This window comes from Spea bombifrons, chromosome 3 (assembly GCF_027358695.1).
Source record: "Spea bombifrons isolate aSpeBom1 chromosome 3, aSpeBom1.2.pri, whole genome shotgun sequence".
Classification (NCBI taxonomy): domain Eukaryota; kingdom Metazoa; phylum Chordata; class Amphibia; order Anura; family Pelobatidae; genus Spea; species Spea bombifrons.
The window spans coordinates 121,086,894-121,104,668 of NC_071089.1; the positions used below are offsets into that span (position 1 = coordinate 121,086,894).

The 17,775-nt window shown below is 45.7% G+C and overlaps 1 protein-coding gene across 1 annotated transcript; it reads right to left on the reverse strand.

The window, feature by feature from the left end:
• Positions 1–501: 501 nt before the first annotated feature.
• Positions 502–14,226, reverse strand: LOC128484212 (tyrosine-protein kinase SRK3-like). Its single transcript, XM_053460533.1, has 9 exons — positions 13,763–14,226; positions 8,165–8,283; positions 5,164–5,324; positions 4,515–4,680; positions 3,827–3,991; positions 2,756–2,811; positions 1,822–1,975; positions 1,507–1,638; positions 502–1,116 (listed from the first exon to the last, which is right to left on the reverse strand). The coding sequence occupies exons 1-9, from the start codon at positions 14,224–14,226 to the stop codon at positions 917–919; spliced, it is 1,617 nt and encodes a 538-aa protein (XP_053316508.1). The 3' UTR covers positions 502–916.
• Between the last annotated feature and the right edge of the window lie 3,549 nt (positions 14,227–17,775).

Here is a 17,775-nt window from a genome sequence, read left to right on the forward strand (position 1 = left end):
GTATTAGATGCGTTACGTAGATTATTTGTCCTTAAATTATCTCCAAATTATATTGTTTTTATGAATATTATATATATATATATATTGGCACTGGGACATATCGGTGCATTAATAATATACCAGTATTGTTGGGGTATGATTTTTAGTTGAATCAAGCAGTGATCATATTAATGCTTTTGGACCGTTTTCAGCCGTTTTCAGCTCTTTTATACGCAGGTTTATAACATTTCACTTGGTCAAAGTGATTTGGGGTTTTACCGAGCCTTTTCAGGCGACTTCATGCGCCGGTATGATTTTAATGTTGAGATTCGTTGTTCACTCGCTCGATACTCACCTTACATTCCAGGGTCCTGCAATAGATGGACCTCTGGCCAGAGCGAAGGAACTCTGTGGGGTCCCCCTGTACAAGTGAGAATGACACACACCGCCAGTCTGCGATTCAGAACCATCCGTTTGTGTACGTCCTGTGATTGTTTGATAAAATGAGTGATACTGTATGGGCACGGAAATAAAAAAGCCCGTTTTGTGAAGAAAGTGAGCGGCCTTCCGGGTCCGTGATGGACAAACATCAGAATTTTATTTACGAATATCCTCTTGTTTCATGAGCAAATATGACAGGGCCTTAGTTTGTATGGGGCAAAAGGGGCAGTTGTGTTTGAGCCACCCACTAGCAGTGCCTATAGGTCCCTTCCTGCTTCCTGAAACGGATGTGATGTCAGCCCGGGCCATGATCCCTAATCACGTCTTTTGTTAAACGACCACCCTAAAAGATTAGATTCTCCATGTTTTCTTATTTAACATTACTCAAAGGAGTTGAGTAGGGGGCTCCATGCTGCTGATGACTTTTGGCACCCAACAAACGCAGTTAGATGGTGACTTGGGTGGAATACCGTGAAGCCAAGCCACGCTCGGCATGTCACTCCATGGTATCTTCGCCAAAACTGGGTTTCAGTAAGTCCATAACGTAGCTTTCGATCTTCGAGAATGAAGGCCTCAGAGCCAGCTCTTGGATCCAGCACGTTTTCATTAAGTTGGCTATATCTTCGGGGCAGTCTTCGGGAGGCGGAGGAGATTTTCCAGATGTTATGATTTGTACATAATCCAGGTTTGTTTTATCTGGGAGCAATACGTGGAGACGGTTAGTGTGTACGGTCAAAAGCCTTTACAAGAAATGTTACCACCAATGATAATGAAGGATGAACTCGTCCCTTACTAAAACCACGTAACCGGTTACTGTTAACTAGACTCATTCTGTACTCAAACCATGCAATTAGCGCATCCTTACCATCATTACCTCCTAACGATCTCAACCAGCATGCCAAAGAAACCATCCGCCACGTCCACCTCTCAGTAACATATGATTGTGGTGGCAATGACCCAGAATTCATGGACCGATTATGCCTTTTACCATCTTTTACAAGGCATGCGTATAGAATATGGTGGCCCAAGTTAGAATATTTGAGGGCAATGTGCTTTATATTTTTGCCTTTTTTTCTGGTCACCCACCTGGAAAAGGAATCTTCCCATAGGTCATAATTTCAACCAACAGGACTCCAAAGGACCACACGTCCGATTTGCTGGAATACTTAGACATGTGGAAGACCTCTGGCGCCATCCACTTAATAGGGATTTTGGAGTCTGTTAAGACAGCAAATGGCTCGTTATAGACCATGGAATTATGGACGCTGTGGCATTAATTATTTTAAATGGGACATATAGTTTTACCCCAGTAATCACGTATGAAGGAAACACGGTGGTATATTATTAGATCCATCAGAGTTATTTTGCCCCATCCCCAATAAGAAATGTAACAAGGTTCACCTGCAGACATGGTGATGTACGAGCTGTCCATGAAACGAGCCAGGCCAAAGTCTCCGATCTTACAGGACATCATGGCGGACAGCAAGACATTCTCAGTGCGAAGGTCTCGGTGCACACAGCCCTGCTGCTCCATGTACTTCATGCCCTCGGCTATCTGAGGGAGTACAAAGTGAAGTGAGCCGGATAGGAGTGTTACACGTTTATCTGATAAAACACATTGTTCTTATCGTTTCAGGACACATCGTCCTGAAGGACACATGAAGATGGTCCAAAGATGACAACCATGTTTGAGAATGATGAGACACTACCATGGTATTTTGGCTCCAACCAAGTCCCAACTGGTTCCATCCAATTTCTAACCCACCTCCACCTGGCTCCCACCCACTTTGCCCAATAGCCATTTGGCATCTTTATTGGTGTGACACATTCACAGATGGGCGACCCCAGGAACGCAGGATATAAATCCTGAGAATAACAAAATAATCAGCTAAGAAAGGTTCCAATAGTTTCAGAAATTTTCCGATCTCCTATTTTCCACTCGTGATAATTATCCTTCATTTCTCATGGGCTGATGCGGGTAAATTCGAGCTCGGTTGATTTTGCAACCCCAAACGATTAATCCACACAGTAACTGCTCAAAAAGAAGATTCATTATCAGACAAACTAGGTGGCAGGTCAAACTGAAGTCTCATAAAGGAGGGTGATGAATAATTGAGCCCCACGCCATTATTTGGTGGCACATCTGGCCAGATGTGGCTGATGGAAACTCCATAAAACTTACTACCAGAATGATATCAAATAATATAACCCGTGGCATCTTCTCTTTACTCTCACATTGACTTCATCCCAGTAGAAAGCGGTGGTCTTCATGATGCTTTACTCGACGTAGTAGGAACGGGGTTACTGTATTATGGCGCGCGGTTAACATACTGACCTGAACGGCAAAATCTATTAACTGATGCAAGTCCAAATCTCTTTCTTTTTGATGCGCTGAAAGAGAGATCAGGTTTAAACATTCATGAAGAGGCATTGAAAACGAAAACCAAAGGGTCAGGTAGTCCCAAATATTCCCGATTTGTGCTTGAACATTTAGAGACGTACCCAAATCCAGTTTGTGTACACCTTCTCCAGACTTTGCTCACATTTCCTCTAAATCTTGTTACATTACGCTAACAATTCAGGTAGGAAAACTCCCCTAAAGATCTTGGAACCTTCGCAACCATAACCAATAAGACTGCACCCTCCTCCACACAGTTTTCTTCCCACTTCCCCACCTGAAAGGGTATCGAGCGGGCTGTAATGACACCAAAACAGTTGAATGGGTGAGCCCTAGTCAAAATTTAACATTTCACTTTGTTTGCTTAGTTTGGGTGCCTCCTCGTTTTCGGAGATTTGTGCAAATGCACGGATTGGGCAAAAGTCTAGAGCCTATTATAGAGTTTGGTGGAGGAGGGATAATGGTCGGGGGGCTGTTTTTCATGCTTTTTTCCCCTTCCTGTGAAGGGTAATGTTAATGCTCGGCATATAAAGATATTTTAGACAATTGTATGCTTCCCAGTTTGGGAAAGACCCTTTCCTGTTCCAGTACCACTGTGTCCCGGCACACAAAGCAAGGTCTATAAAGACATGGTTTGCATGAGTTTGGTGTGGAAGAACTTGACCGGCCGCACAGAGCCCTGACCTCAACCCCATCGAACACCTTTGGGATGAACTGGAACGGAAATTGAGAGCCGGGCGTCACGTCCAACATCAGTGTCTGACCTCACAAACGCTCTACTGGATGAACGCGCAAAAATCCCACAGAAACTCCCCAAAATCTTGCGGAAAGCCTTCCCAGGAGAGTGGAAGCTGTTATGGGGGTGGCTCCATGTTAATGCTCATGATTTTGGAATGGGAAATCTTAACATGCTCATGTAGTTGGGTCAGTGATGGTCAGATGTCCAAATACTTTGGTCATATAATGTAGGTTGGCACATACAAAGCCCCTGTAAGGAGCATTGCCTACCTCTTAGAAATGTCCTCAAAGTCCCATTTTTCATATACTCCATCACAATGAACACCGGTTTGGACTGCAGACACACTGCATATAGCTTCAAGAGCCTCCTGTGATTCAGCTTCCACATGGTCTCGGCCTCTCCATATAATGAACGTTGCAACAATTCCGGGGTCACTGGAGAAGGACACATCACGTAACATTCACAATGGCACAAACCTTTTATCCTCACATGATATGGGAGAAGGAAAATGCTAGCGCAACTACAGTCCCCGTAGTAGACTGAGAGTAGAATGATACCCTGTCATACCTTCCCTTTGCTAACATCATTAGGCAACATATGCACTAGCACTTTGATATTTTCAATGTAAAATCATAGAAGTAACTGGTCCTTCTTGTCCACCGAGTAGGACAAGAGATGGGACTTACCTCCCCAAAGGCTGGGGAACGCTTGTGGTGTAAATTATACCTTGGACTCATACCCTATGATCTCATTTTTGCCTCTTTTTGTGAACACCTGTACACACATGGCTCCAAACGTCTTAGAAACACAAACGGGGGTCAATGAAGGATGTTTCTCCAGCTCTTTGACCTCCGACACATTCAGCCATAGATATTTCTCAGCATAACATTATTACCATTATTATTATTCCTTGAGGGGAAAGAGTAATGTTATTATAAGTATGGTTTTTTTAGTCACCTTTAAATTCCTTGATAGCCACCTTAGTGGTTTCATTCCACAGCCCCAGCCACACACAACCAGTACTCCCTCTGCCCAATTGACTGATCTTCGTTACGGCGGTAGGTGGGATTTCCAGGTTATCCACTGTGGTGTGGGACAAAGTGGTCAATGAGGGGAGATCCAGCTTCCAGGAAAAAAACAGAAGTTTAGTGAGATTCGTAGATGATGTTTATAGTACAGAATAGTAAATGTAATATTTTAACGGTTGGTAGGTGACTTTTGGGAAGCACATTACACCATTTAAATCTTTTTTACATTTTATCTAGTGTGCTCCAAGCTGGAAGACCCCCCCGATCTAGACAGTAGAGCTTATTCTACCCCTAAAAAATAAATGCCATTGGGAAGGTAGCTAGTCTTGCCCTTGGGGACAACATCTATTATATTTGAGTAGTATAGGTTCAAGAATCCTAAAACCCAGATCATGAATTGATGGTGTCTATTATTAGACTAATTTTGGCGGTTTCACCCCAGGTGGACATTTTAGAAGTTCAGGGAACTCACCTTTTTTATATTTATGTTCTTATTTTTAATTTTAGTTAGAAGTGAAGACTGTAGAAGATATTACATATCATTACATATTAATTGTGTGTTTTTATAGTCTGTCTACCTTGACGCATGGATTTTCCAGCCTGGCGCACAGTCCATCGCTCGCCACACTATAATATTCAACGAGCCTTGATAGAGTCCTAAACGAAGCTCTTTCCACCAGGTAGAAGGACACCGAGTTTTGACGTATTCTATAATGTCTCACCACCGCGTCTACTCGGACTGCCAAAGCAAAATAACATTTCTGTTATTCTGAAGCATTGAAGGTGCTGCTCCACATAGATTTATTCCATCTTTCTCTGATTTTTATATTATTACCAGTATGTACTAATATGGAATATATCTAGAATAACCTAATTTTAACATTTGTAAAATAAAATAACAATTTTGCTGTATTTTCTTGTTGAAAACTTTTTAATGGAGCCTCTGAGTCCTGTCTGCCTTCACTGCTCGGCCTGTCCATCACAGAAGGGCCGTTACCATTATAGGCGTAATGCCTATCACACAGAGCACCTCGCTCTTATTACACCTATCACACAGAACACCTCACTCAGCCACACTCACTCGCCATCACCATGTAAATGTGGATCTGTAAAGCTTTGCTGTTCCACATTCAGTAGCATGACATGGCAGGTGGGAGTGGCTGTAGACGGTCACACTGCTGTGATGTAATAAATAGGGGAGGGCTTTGGAGGAATGACAGGACTCTTTTTCTAGGCAACTGTAGTATTGGAATACACTTTTAAACACAGTTTTTAAGAGAAAAGGAGCATTAAAGAGAAAAACAAATTGACAGCTTTCTTTTACTTCTCTCTACATGATGCGGCCCTTATGGGGATTTATTAAGAGGCTCCCTACGTGGAACTACACCCTCAACTCTTAAATCAGATGCAGCTAATCCCGATGTGCTGCTGGATTTCTGTAATACTTTGGAGGCGGCATATTTGTCACATTTCTCTAATCCCATGGCCAACTATATTACTTTCAAAAATGATTTTGTAGCAGATTTATCGGCATTTCTTCAGGAAATAGGAAGGAAAGGAAAGGGAGGACAGTAAAGCATGGAAAGTAGAAGGAGGCAGATCAGCCAATCAGAGCACACTTTGTGCCCTAAACCCCTCCCACTCCTCCTACCTGGGCACAGATGGAGGCGGGGGAGCCGCTCTGGCGGGATTAGTCCGGTATAGTGATGGGAAGTTCGGATCATTAAAGTGAATCGGATCATTTCGATTCGTTCACTGAAATGATCCGATTCATGATCCGGATCTTCGGATCACTCAGTGTGTCTGCACGGAGTTACTGTTTTCCAGTAACTCCGTGCAGGCACACTAACGATTGGCCCCGCCCCTTTCATTATGAATCCTCCCCCCTGCCTCCAGTGATGTCAATGAAGGCAGAGAGTCGTTCAAAGATTCGGATCTTACAGGGATCCGAATCTTACAGTGATCCGGATCACTGTAAGATCCGGATCATTGTAAGATCCGGATCATTGTAAGATCCGGATCTTTGAACGACTCTCTGCCTTCATTGGCATTCTAATCATTCAGAGAATATCACCATACTGTTATAAATAATACATTAATAATCACTGCCCCCAGGATTTACAATCCCCTTTACCTGCAACTGCACCTTAAGCTAACTTTATTAAATTAATTAAATTAACCCTCACCATTAAATTAACCCTAAACACCCCATCAACCATGACTGCCCCTAAAATTAACCCTTAACACCCCATTAACCATAACTGCCCCTAAAATTAACCCTAAACACCCCATTAAGCATAACTGCCCCTAAATTAACCCTAAACACCCCGTTAAGCATAACTGCCCCTAAATTAACACTAAAGACCCATTAAGCATAACTGCCCCCAAATTAACCCTAAACACCTCATTAAGCATAACTGCCCCTAAATTATCCCTAAACACCCCATTAAGCATAACTGCCCCCAAATTAACACTAAAGACCCCATCAACCATACCAATTTATTAGGTAATTTATCTGGAGTACATGCAATTAATTTAGGGGCAGTTATGGGTAATGGAGTATTTAGGGTTAATTTCAGGGGCCGTTATGGTTAATGGGGTCTTTAGGGTTAATTTCAGGGGCCGTTATGGTTAATGGGATCTTTACGGTTAATTTCAGGGGCAGTTATGGTTGATGGGGTATAAGGGTTAATTTTATGCTGATGACTGAGGGTTAATTTAATTAATTTAATAAAGTTAACTGTAGGTGCACTTATAGGTAAAGGGGGGCAAATTCAGGGGAATCTAAATCCTGGGGGCAGTGTGAACATTATTAATGTATTTATTTATAAAAGTATGGTATCAGTAATATTCTCTGAATGATTCGAATCTCTGTAAGATTCGGATCCTTGTAAGATCCGGATCCCTGTAAGATTCGAATCATTCGACTCTTCGGATCATTCGACTCTTCGGATCATTCGACTCTTTGAACGACTCTCTGACTCTATGAGTCATCGTTCCTGTGTGAATTAATGAGCTGTAACCTGACCCCAGAGTCTGTGTCTGAGTGCTCTGCAGATGACTCACAGCTCTAGGATCAGGTTACAGCTGCATGATTCACAGACTGAACCGCTACAAACGAATCGTTTAGTCTAGTGAACCGACTCATCCGGATCACTAAAAAGAACCGGATCAAATGAACGATTCGTTCATGATCCGGACATCACTAGTCCGGTAGTCTCCATACCTGCTGTAGAGCGGCTCCTCTTTGCTGGGGTCTGGCGCCCCCTCACGTTACCCCGGAGCTCGCAGGCCGCGTGGGTTATGGTAGCAGAGGGGCAGCTCAGATACTACAAATAAAGCAAGTCTACCATGGGATGGGGGCTCAGGGGCCCCTACCACCCTGGGACAACTACTCAACGTGCTCCTTGGTTAATCTGGCCCCTTCCTGTGAGACTGACCTCTATGGTAGGAGACTTGAATCTCTAAAATGCACTAATATTCATCAAGGCAATGTGACCGCTCTCGAGCTGCGCGATAGACTCTCTCACAGTATGGCGGGCTCACTCGTGACCAATACGTTTCTGGCGCTCACCGTACCGGAGAGATAATAACAGTCCAGATCTTCATTCTTCCACACCAGGAATGACCCCGTCTGGTTCTCGTTCTGCAGAAGATACCTCTTTGCATCCATCCTCTTCAATGGTCCAAAATACCAGCTGGAGAGAGACAAACAGGGTTCGGCTATTAGAAGGGGAGCGGATGAAACTGAAGACGCGCGTCTCGTGGTGGCCCCTTGCGGACACGGTACAGATTCCCATCGCTAATTCAGTTTCATTTCGGGAATTCTCTGCGAAACTGGAGAGAGCTTGCGAGACCCGGACGGCTTAAGGTTTCCTTTAACTTATCGTGTCTTCCAGCAAGGCCCGGACTGGGACAAAAAATAGGCCCGGGCATTTAAGCCTGAGCAGCCCATATTTATTTATTTATTTATTTATTTATTTATTTATTGTTAAAGCCCACCCTTCATGTACCATCTTTGCATTTAATCATTCACACAAATCATTAACACATTCATTAATGCAGTCTCACAAATCATTCAAGCAATTCATCCTCACATGAATTCATTAATTGTCATACGCATTCACACAATTCATCCACACATTTATTCATTCATTCTCATACGCATTCACACTACCCCCTCTCATCATCTTATCTGACCCTTCTCACTATGTTCCCCCTTTTCACTATGTAACCCCCTTCCCCACTTCTCAATATGTACCGCCTCTATCTATCCCCTCTCCCCCTTTCTCACTACCTAGCCCCCCTCTGCCCCTTCTCACTGCAGCCCCCTCCCTCACCCTACTTACCTTGTTGCCAGAGCAAGCAGCAACTGCGACCGCGCCTGTGGCAGGGCAGGATTGACTTAGGGGCTGATGGAGCTGCAGCTCCAGGCTCCTACCTTAAAATAGGCCCAGTCAGGACCGGACTGACTGGGCCTATATGGCCGCATTAACGCAGAGCCCCTTAAGCCTGCCGCAACTGCAACCGGGTCCACCACTCTAAGGCAGAGCCGGCCTTAGGTGTTCTGGCGCCCTGTGCGGACTACTCTTCTGGTGCCCCCCCATCCCAAAAAAAGAAAGGAATAAAAACTTGTAACAAAACTCCCCTTTCTCACTATCTATCCCCCTGTATCACTATCTACCACCTCTGCCTCTTCTCACTGTTATCATTATATACTGAGGCAGACATTGACGGTGGTACAGCATAATACTTATCACTATATACTGAGGCAGAAATTGACGGTGGTACAGCATAACACCTATCACTATATACTGAGGCACACATTGACAGTGGTACAGCGTAATCCCTATCACTATACATTGAGCCAGACATTGACAATAGTGCAGCATAACCCCAATCACTATATACTACGCCAAACATTGATGTGGTGTAGGCCTACCACTTCATTGTCTGGCTTAGTAGTAGGGATGCACCGAAACGAATTCTGGACTGAAACCGAAAATGCAGCATTTACCTGTCCGAAACCGAATATGACCTCCCCACACCATAAAAAAATCTAACACTTTTATTTAAAGTAAGTAACACACCAAAATAGGACAAAACAATTAAAAAACAATATTATATGTATATATATATGATTGTTAACAGCATTCACATTCCTATCATGCCCAGGCATACCCAGATTCCAGGATGTACTCGCAGACTTGGCATGATAGGAGTATGATTGCCCTATCTACCCCTTCTCACTCCCTTCTCCCTATCTACCCCCTTTCCCCTGTCTCACTCCCTTCTCCCTATCTACCCCCTCCTAACTATCTACCCTCTCCCTCTTTGAAGTTCACTTACCTTTCAGGAGTCCTGGGGTGGGGGTGCAAGGCCTCTGCCTCCCAGCTCTGCCACTGTATGGAACAGTATAGAGTGATGGGAGTTATGATGTACTTTTAGAGCATAATTAGATCATGAAAAAGACATTGTAAATGGTACAGCATAACACCCATCACTCTCACACACTTACCAATCCACACACATATATACCAATCCACACATATATACCAATCCACACATATATACCAATCCACACGTATACCAATCCACACGTATACCAATCCACACACATATACCAATCCACACACATATACCAATCCACACACATATACCAATCCACACACATATACCAATCCACACACATACCAATTCACACACATATACTAATCCACACATATATACCAATTCACACATATATACCAATTCACACATATATACCAATCCACACATATATACCAATCAACACATATATACCAATCCACACATACACCAATCCACACATATATACCAATCCACACATATACAAATCCACACATATATATACCAATCCACTCTCACTGAATATTTTCCTACCTTTCCTCTTTTCTCCTTACAGCTCCTTTTCCTCCTCTTCTTCAGTTCTTCTGTCTTCTCTGTCTTCTTCCGGGTCAGAGGGCACGGACGGCGGTGGGCGCGGCTTCAGTGTTGTGCGCCGGGATCTGACAACAAACCCCGGCGCACAGCAGCTGTTGCCGCGCAGATCACAAGGGAGCGGTATCGGAGGTCTTTAACAGACCTCCGGCTCCCTTGAGTGATTTTAAGCCGGGTTGAACCCGGCTTAAAATCACTCAAGGGAACCGGAGGTCTGTTAAAGACCTCCGATACCACTCCCTTGCGAGCCTGCTCCTCCAGCGGCGGACATTACTGTCCGTCTCTGGAGGGGTGCCGGGTGCCGCTCATCAGGGGGTGCCAACTTGCGGCACCCGGCACCCCTCCAGGTGCGGACCGCCCTGTGCGGTCGCACACCCCAAAGGCCGGTCCTGCTCTAAGGGGCCGGGAAGCCCCCACCAGGGCCGGCCTTAGGGGTCTGCGGCCGCACAGGGTTTTAATTAAAACATCGGGGTTTTTTTTCAACTTTATTTAACATCCTCCATGTTAAATAAAGTTAAAAAAACTTTATTTAACATGGAGGATGTTAAATAAAGTAAAAAAAAAACCCTGATGTTTTAATTTAAACCCTGTGCGGCCGCAGACCCGTAAGGCCGGCCTTGGTGGGGACTTCCCGGCCCCTTAGAGTGGCGGACCCGGTCGCAGTTGCGGCGGGCTTAAGGGGCAGGTGCCCCTTATGCCCTGCGTTAATGCGGCCGTAGGTAGGGTAGGGGCCTGGAGCTGCAGCTCCATCAGCCCCTAAGTCAATGCGGCCCTGCCGTGGCCCGGCCCACCGGGCAAATGCCCGGTGTGCCCTATGGCCAGTCCGGGCCTGCTTCCAGGGTTTGGCGAACTCCTGGAATTGATTGGGACTATTGGCTATGAAATCCGGAAAGATGGTGGAATAACCACGAGTGACCCCTTTTTACTTAAGTGGAGCTTTATACGTAACTTTGTGACCTATCGACATACCTGCAAACTCTCCAGGTTTGACCCAGAGAACTCTGGGAAATACACCGGGTCAACACCCGAATTGACAAGCCCCACTCCCCACCCATTTCCCCTTTAAATCAGCGGGAATGCCCACCGGCGTCAGTGGGCCGCTGTCTGGCGTCAGTGGGCAGTCCTGGCTGTGGCAGCGCGCAAGGGCAGGCTCCGGGTAGCCGGGGCCCAGATGTTCCCAGGTATGCTTATTGATAGCTATCAATATAACTATTAAAAAAAAAAAATATCCACAATTTAATTTAAAGGATAATAGAATTGGGGCTTTTAGGGCTGTAGAACCCTGTGATACCCTCATACCCAGCAAACATTCTGACCTCCTAGAAAAGATAGAATAGAAAGCCCCCCCACCCGTATCTGGGAGCGGTGCCGTTACGTAACCCGCCGTTACTTCCCCCGCCGCCTGCGATAAACACAAGTGCTGGATTTGCCCTCAGGTTGCAAATTCCACTCAGTATATACTCCAAGGTTATTTCCTCCCCGGAGCCGGCGCCCGTGGTGGGGGGGGGGGGGACGACCCTTCCTGCTTTTCTATATCCTTGTTAACAAAATAATATCCACACCCGAGAACTCTCAGGGTTTTTGCCCCAGTCTCGGGGTGAAGGGGCAGATACTCGTGGTCACACAGTCTGACTCCTTCCTATTCTCCCCACTAGGATCATATATAAGACTCCCAGTCGGGGCTTTTGCTCCCAGTATGTTAGGGTTGACCTCCCTGCTTGAATTCAGGTGACTCCATCAAGTTTATCTTTAGATAATGACAAGTCAAGGTTTCCATGATGACGGGTATCAGGGACGTTTGGGTAAAAATATGCCTGTATCAGCTCTAGGCTTTATTCTGGGACCTACAGTGACCCCAAACACCGGATCCAAGTTTCTGGTTGTATGTTAGGCAGCTGCTGCCGTCTCTGTGATGTTAGTGAAATGACTACGTTACTATCATCCGCTGCCATTAAAACCCCTCTGGAAGACAAGGCCCAGAAATGCTTCCTGCTCCATGCAGGCTTCCATTCCTTTACCAGATCCAAATCTACCGTTTCTGCTGGAAACCTGTTCCACTTATCTACCACCCAATCAGTGAAGAAATACATTCTCACATCACGTGTAAGTCTCTGGCCCCCTGCTTGTAGGCTCTGGCCTCTTGTCCTGCCATTTCTGCTTTAAAACATTCCCCTGCTCTATGAGTTGAAATGTTTGGGTCATGTCCCCCGAGCTTTGAGGGTCTTTCCTGATCATTTTTATCCTCTAAGCCAACATGGCTTCTTTGGTTCATTCTCTCCAGAATACTTCACTATTATCTGCTTGACTCTAGAACAGACTCTAGAACAGTGACATTATTAGGCCATGGTATAGGACGGCATGTCCAGGGTCCGATCTGCCCTGCCCCCCCCCCCGGCTCTCCCTACCCAGCCCGTTTCCTCCACGCTCAGCACCCCCTCCATACTCCGCTTTAAAATTCGCATCGCACCTCTAAGAGACGGAATGCTGAGATATGATGTCATACACCCCCCCCGCTGCACACAGGGTAAATACATCACCGCCGAAGAATGTTCTTATGCACCATCTGTAGCGTCTCCAACCTGTTAAATACTGTGTGAGCGTGTATATATTTCTATAATTAGATTGTAAGCTTCATGGGTCAGGACCTCCCATCATAATGTATTTGCTTTATTATTTAAAGTCCGCAAACCTACTAGATTGACAATACCTCCGCAGCACTGTATACCTATATCTATATGTAAAGCGCTGCGTACACTTGTAGGGGGTCTTAAAAACATGTACAGATAATATAAAATGGGACAATCTCATCGCAATCACCTTTTTCACAAAAAAAATCTTATTTTAGTTAAAAAAAAACCAAACAACTTTCTCTTGATCTGTATTTCTGTATTGCTTGGAAAGTATTAGTGTTTGCAAAAGCTCTAATTATTCTCAGGCTCTACCACTTCTGCTGGGAGGCTGCTCCACTTATCTACCACCCTTTCAGTAAAGTAAAACTTCCTTCCATTCGGTCTCAGCCTCCGACCCTCTGGCGTTCGATTCGGGTCTCTTGTTCTAACGTTTCTGCTCCTTTGAAACAAGGGCTTTTCTGGATTATTACTGCCCGACGACCACGGCCGGTGTGGGGGGGGCAGTAGTCCCTGAAAGGCTACAGAGATGGGGGGGTCCTCTGATTAGGACCCCAGGAAATCTTAAACAAAGTAAAATCAGGGAACTCACTCTTCAGCCTCCAGACTCCCGACGTCTGCCAGGTAACTCCTGTGGATGTACCCCGCTTCTCCATTCTGGGTCAACTTCTTGGCGATCAGCCAGTCTCCCCTGCGATCTATCACTAGCAGCAATTCTCCCTTCTCCACCGTCAGGTCCTCAGGAGAACGAGCGCGGTAGGGATATATGGACACCTGCGAAAACCGCTTGGGCTCTGAGGGTCTTCTGCTAGCTGATGACCTCCCCTCGTTCCGTTCGTCCTTCAGATCTCGGGGAACCTCAGAAGGCAATCGTTTTGTTTTCGCAGGTTTTTCTGGGGTTTCCTGGTCTTTGGGATCTTCTTGCTTTTCCGGAGCTTCCCGAACCTCGGATGTATCATGAAAACCTCTGTTGTTCACACCTTTCGGGTCACTGGGCTCGTGGCAGCAGGGGCAGGGGCAGCAGGAGCAGCGCTTCTTGCACAGTGCCAGCCACATGCTGCCGTCCGGGCTCCAGAGCGTCTCTGGAGAAGGAAGTGCTGAGTATTACCTGTCTCACAGTGACTGCAGGGAAAGGCTCTTAGTAGGCGAGAGTCACCTGCGGCAGTGAGAGTGACAAACGCTGCTTCCTCATTCCCCGCACAGACAGAGCGCTCTCTCTACGATGTACCTCTATATTACACAGCGTGTCTCTATATTACACGGTGTGCCTCTCTATATTACACTATGTTACATAGTTCATAAGGTTGAAAAAAGACCTAAGTCCATCAAGTTCAACATGATATAGAGAGTGCCTCTCTATATCATGCTGGGGGTTATATTACTGTATACAGTGCTGGGGGTTATATTACTGTATACAGAGCTGGGGTTATATTACTGTATACAGTGCTGGGGGTTATATTACTGTATACAGCGCTGGGGGTTATATTACTGTATACAGCGCTGGGGGTTCTATTACTGTATACAGCGCTGGGGGGTATATTACTGTATACAGTGCTGGGGGTTATATTACTGTATACAGTGCTGGGGGTTATATTACTGTATACAGCGCTGGGGGTTATATTACTGTATACAGCACTGGGGGTTATATTACTGTATATAGCGCTGGGGAGTTATATTACTGTATACAGCGCTGGAGGTTATATTACTGTATACAGCACTGGGGGTTATATTACTGTATACAGCGCTGGGGGTATATTACTGTATACAGCACTGGGGGGTTATATTACTGTATGCAGCACTGGGGGTTATATTACTGTATACAGCGCTGGGGGTTATATTACTGTATACAGCGCTGGGGGTTTTATTACTGTATACAGCGCTGGGGGTTATATTACTGTATACAGCGCTGGGGGTTATATTACTGTATACAGCGCTGGGGGTTATATTACTGTATACAGCGCTGGGGGTTATATTACTGTATACAGCGCTGGGTAGTTATATTACTGTATACAGCACTGGGGGTTATATTACTGTATACAGCACTGGGGGTTATATTACTTGATCAAGGCACTAGATACATTTGTGGGTCATGTTAAAAGTGTAATAATATAAATAAGGACAGACACCGATTGGATTTTGAAAGGCCACAGTTTTATTTATGGTAAGTACTGTGACACGTAAAACTTTATTTAAACTTTAAAACATACATTTGTTGAAACTTGTGTAACCTCCAATCTTAATGTATAAACCGCCAGATTTAACCCCTTTTAAAACCAAGGAGGTTACAACCACCGACCGCGCGACAACTAAGTACATAACATCGATACCTCATCACAGGTAACTCACACCAACATGTTGCCGCGTACACCAACCACGAGCCGTAAAACCGCACTAGCCCGTGGTGTAAACACGAAGGCCCCCCCTTTCCCATGGGACCCTGCCCGTGGAAAAAAGGCCCACCAGAACTTCCAATACCCACGGATTCCATTCCTCGGATGAAAACCTCGACAATTTTACCACGTACCATGGATAAACCAACCATAAACAACCTGACGGGAACCTCAGTTCCCCGCCACACCAAATACCGGCAGAAAAAACACAGGGAGGGTGGGAGGGAAAAAACTTCTTTCTGCCTCTCCTTCCTGCTTTATAAAAAAAGGTAGAGGACCATAGAAAAACGTCCTTGTTTAAGGACCTCTTAACCCCACCCCACCATGACCCTGACCTATAGGGAACTGGCCACAGGGTGATCATGCCCCACTAGCATGATCCAGGCCTGATCATGAGGCCCCTTCTTTTATTGTTGTGTATCCGGGGCCCACTGTATACAGCGCTGGGGGGGTTATATTACTGTATACAGCGCTGGGGGTTATATTACTGTATACAGCGCCGGGGGGTTATATTACTGTATACAGCGCTGGGGGTTTTATTACTGTATACAGTGCTGGGGATTATATTACTGTATACAGCGCTGGGGGGTTATATTAGTGTATACAGCGCTGGGGGTTATATTACTGTATACAGCGCTGGGGGGTTATATCACTGTATACAGCGCTGGGGGTTTTATTACTGTATACAGCGCTGGGGGTTTTATTACTGTATACAGTGCTGGGGGTTATATTACTGTATACAGCACTGGGGGTTATATTACTGTATACAGCACGCGGGGAGGGGGGGTTATTACTGTATACAGCGCCGGGGGGGGGGTTATTAGTGTATACAGCGCTGGGGGTTATTAGTGTATACAGCGCTGGGGGGTTATATTACTGTATACAGCGCTGGGGGGGTTATATTACTGAAGCCCACGGGGGCCAGAATGGACTAGAGTGGGCCCTGACAGAGTGCTGAGCAGGGCTAGGCTAAGGCAGGAATTGTGGATTTTAGGGGAGGAGTTTTGGTCGGAGGATATTTAAGTTTGGTGATCACAGGGGTAAGGATCCATTTTGTTTAACCTTACCTGGTGGTGTTTGTACCACCCTCCCTCCCCTTATGTGGTTGAGTTTGTGGAGTAGTGTTGCTGCATTAGTGACAGTTGTGGGCGGTAGCTTGCCAGGTATCCAAGGGGTTAATGTGGTGGTATGATCCTTGGTGGTCATAACCGGTGGGAGGTTCCTTGCAAGGAGTGGTGCTCGGAACCTCGGGTCCTGCTTGGGGCATCCTGGTATGTCCCCTCCCAAATTGGTGTGTGGTATGGTGTTGCTGCATTAGTCACAGTCGTGGGCGGTAGCTTGCCAGGTATCCAAGGGGTTAATGTGGTGGTATGATCATTGGTGGTCATAACCGGTGGGAGGTTCCTTGCAAGGAGTGGGGCTCGGAACCTCAGGTCCGGGTTGGGGCATCCTGGTATGTCCCCTCCCAAAATTGGTGTGTGGTATGGTACCTGGATAACTTGGCAAGCTAGGTTGGTTTTGGTGACGTCATTGTCTCTGTTAACGCATCTATGTTTATTATTTCAGGTTTTACAGGACAATGACTGTTAAATAAAACGGCTGTGGCCTTTTCAAACCCATCTTGTGTGTTGGTGTTTTATTTAATTGAGCAAATGAGCCGAGCCTGGCCCGTGAGTCGAAGCTACATCTGTCATGTATACAGCACTGGGAGTTATATTACTGTGACAGGGCCAGGCTAGCTGGCTCATGTGTCATATGAAGTTTAGCCGGGTCATGGAGCACTTTTGTGTCCGGTTCCGTATACCGTGACCCAGTAATATTTTATAAGACGTTTTATTGTGTATTCGGCCCAGAGACTGAATATATAAGTTCTGTGTGTTGGTAATAAAGAGAGTTCTTCTTGGTTTACTGTGAATGGTGGTCTGGATGATCTGTGGATAGCTGAGTGCGATCCGTATGAGGGACTGACTGGTGATTCCTCAGCCCTCAAACAGGGGACCCAGCCTTGGGTACGGTGACCCTGTAACAATTACTGTATACAGCGCGCGCGGGGGGGGGGTTATTAGTGTATACAGCGCCGGGGGGGTTATTAGTGTATACAGCGCGGGGGGGTTATTTATTAGTGTATACAGCGCCGGGGGGGGGGGGGTATTAGTGTATAAAGCGCTAAGGGGGGGGGTATTATTTTGGACTCTCCTTTAAATCCTGTAAAGAA

Bases quoted from the DNA above. Each gene is read 5' to 3' on its own strand.
- LOC128484212 (XM_053460533.1), bottom strand. From the start codon at position 14,226: ATGTGGCTGGCACTGTGCAAGAAGCGCTGCTCCTGCTGCCCCTGCCCC. The intron at 5,325-8,164 runs GTACGGTGAGCG...TTGCTTTGGCAG, and splicing joins GGACTGTTATTATCTCTCCG to TCCGAGTAGACGCGGTGGTG. The intron at 1,976-2,755 runs GTCAGTATGTTA...GTACTCCCTCAG, and splicing joins TAATAGATTTTGCCGTTCAG to ATAGCCGAGGGCATGAAGTA.